The sequence below is a fragment of the Rhincodon typus genome, chromosome 4 (assembly GCF_021869965.1).
Source record: "Rhincodon typus isolate 14 chromosome 4, sRhiTyp1.1, whole genome shotgun sequence".
NCBI classification, from domain to species: domain Eukaryota; kingdom Metazoa; phylum Chordata; class Chondrichthyes; order Orectolobiformes; family Rhincodontidae; genus Rhincodon; species Rhincodon typus.
Genome location: NC_063335.1, coordinates 77,751,900 through 77,754,555, shown reverse-complemented (window position 1 = coordinate 77,754,555; position 2,656 = coordinate 77,751,900). Strand labels below are relative to the sequence as shown.

The following is a 2,656-nucleotide window of genomic DNA, read 5'->3' as shown; positions in this document are numbered from 1 at the left end:
CCCCTTTGTCTGTAGGAAGTGGGAGGAATTGAAAGAGAATTTCACAAGCTTCAAAATCTCCCCTCCCCCTACCGCATCCCAAAACCAGCCCAGCTTGTCCCCGCCTCCCTAACCTGTCCTTCCTCCCACCTATCCCCTCCTCCCACCTCAAGCCCTACCCCCATCTCCTATCTACTAACCTCATCCCGCCCCCTTGACCTGTCCGTCCTCCCTGGACTGACCTATCTCCTCCCTACCTCCCCACCTACACTCACCTTTACTGGCTCCATCCCCGCCTCTTTGACCTGTCTGTCTCCTCTCCACCTATCTTCTCCTCTCCACCTATCTTCTCCTCTATCCATCTTCTATCCACCTCCCCCTCTCTCCCTATTTATTTCAGAACCCCTTTCCCCTCCCCCATTTCTGAAGAAGGGTCTAGGCCTGAAACGTCAGCCTTCCTGCTCCTATGATGCTGCTTGGCCTGCTGTGTTCATCCAGCTCTACACCGTGTTATCGCAGTCCATTCGCCAATTTGATTCTGTTCCACTAGTCAATATGATCATGGCTGTGATCAGCATCTCCCAGTCTACTGAGTACCCTATTCCCGCTTTCACCCCATGTCATTTGATCAATTTAGTCTAAGAACTATAGCAAACTCCTTCTTGGAAACAGTCAAAGTTTTGGTCTCAGAGACTTTCTGAGGGCGAGCATTCCACAGGCTCACCGCTCTCTGGGTGAAGAAATTTCTCCTCATCTCAGTCTGAAACGGCCTACTCCTTTTTTTATTCACTTGTAGGATGTGGGCATCGCTGACTAGGCCAGCATATATTTTCTACCTCTAGGTGACCTTGAAACGGTGATGGTGAGTGGCCTTCTTGAACTGCTGCAGTCCGTGTGCTGAAGGTTGAGCCACAATGTCATTCAGGAAGGAATGCCAGGATTTAGACCCCACAATGGTGAAGGAACAGCATTATATTTCCAAGTTAGGATGCTGAGTGGCTTAGATGGGAATTGCATATGGCAAAGTTCCCATGTATCTGCTGACCTTGTCCTTCCAGATGGAAGTGGTCATGAGTTTGGAAGGTGCTGTCTGAGGATCTTTGGTGTATTTCTGCAGTACTTGTGTAGACAGAATACACTGCTGCTACTGAGCACTGCTGCTGGAGGGAGTGAATGCTTGTGGATGTAGTACCAATCAAGTCAGCTGCTTTGTCCTGGATTGCATCAAGCTTCTCGAGTGTTGTTGGAGCTGCATCTAGGCACATGGTGAGTATTCGATCACACTTCTGACTTGTAGATGGTAGACAGGCTTTGGGGAGTCAGCAGGTGAGTTACTCACCACAGTATTCCTAAGCTCTGAACTGCTTTTGTAGCCAGTCTATTTATCTGGTGAGACCAGTTGAGTTTCTGGTCGATGGTAACCCCAGTAATGTTGATAGTCGGGGATTCAGTGATGGTAACTCTATTGAATGTCAAGGGAAGGTAGTTGGATCATCTCTTATTGGAGATGGTCATAGCCTGACATTTGTGTAGCAAGAATGTTACTTGCCACTTGTCGGCATAAGCTTGGATATAGTCCAGATCTTGCTGCATTTGACCATGGTATGCTTCAATGTTTGAGGAGTCACGAATGGTGCTAAACAGTGTGCAATCATCAGCAAACATTGCTATTTCTGACCTTATGATAGAGGGAAGGTTATTGATGAAGCAGCTGAAGATGGTTGGCCCTTAGGACACTACCCTGAGGGACTCCTGCAGAGATGTCCTGGAGTCAAGATGACTGACCTCCAAAAACCACAACCATCTTCCTATGAGCCAGGTATGACTCCAACCAGAGGACAGTCTGTCCCCTGATACCCATTGATTCCACTCAGTCGAATGTGGCCTTGCTGTCAAGGACCCTCACTCTCACCTTTTAAGATTGTGATTCCTGGTTCTGGACTCCCCATTAACAGGTACATTCCTCCTACACTTGCCCTGTCTAGTCCTGTTAGAACTTTATAGGATGCTATGAGATCCATTCTTCTAAGCTCCAGTGAATATAATCCTAACTGATCCAATCTACCTTCATACATCAGTCCTGCACTCACAGGAATCAGTCTGGTAAAACTGAAGCATAGTTATTGCTGTAAAGCAGAAAAGCAGGGCAGCTAATAGGTACACAACTAAGCTGAAAAAATAAAAATGAGCTATGAAGAAATATTAGCTGTTTTAATGACCTCAGTGTAAATAAACAGCACTGCAGCTCTGATCACAGTGCAATGTAAACAGCGGTGCACTGTAACTCTGACCCCAAAACAATGGTAGCAGCAGTGCAGTGTAACTCTGTTCCTCGCACACTGCAAACAGCTTTGCGCCATAATTGCTGATCCCAGCGCAATGTAAACAGCAACAGCAACAGAAACAGAAATTGCTGGAAAAGCTCAGCGGGTCTGGCAGCATCTGTGGAGAGAAATCAGAGTTAACGTTTCGGGTCCAGTGACCATTCCTCAGAATGGACGGTACCGAGGAAAATGTATTTTTATGAACAAGATAGGGCAGGGGATGGGGTAAGGAGTAAACGATAGGTGGGAATAGAGCCCAAAGAGATGAAGAACAGTCGGACAGACAAAGGAGTGGACAGCAATCTGGCTAGGAGGGCGAATAGCTGTTAGCAGGACTGTTAGTGGCTAACAAT

The 2,656-nt window shown here is 47.1% G+C and overlaps 1 protein-coding gene across 1 annotated transcript in view; it reads right to left on the bottom strand.

Annotated features, from left to right (window-relative positions):
* The window catches only part of si:dkey-181m9.8 (E3 ubiquitin-protein ligase RNF31), a 57,489-nt gene extending 55,392 nt beyond the window's left edge, over positions 1-2,097 (bottom strand). Inside the window, exon 1 of the mRNA XM_048596140.1 lies at positions 2,070-2,097. Coding sequence (XP_048452097.1) covers positions 2,070-2,097 — 28 coding nt within the window. The remainder of the gene's footprint in view (positions 1-2,069) is intronic.
* Between the last annotated feature and the right edge of the window lie 559 nt (positions 2,098-2,656).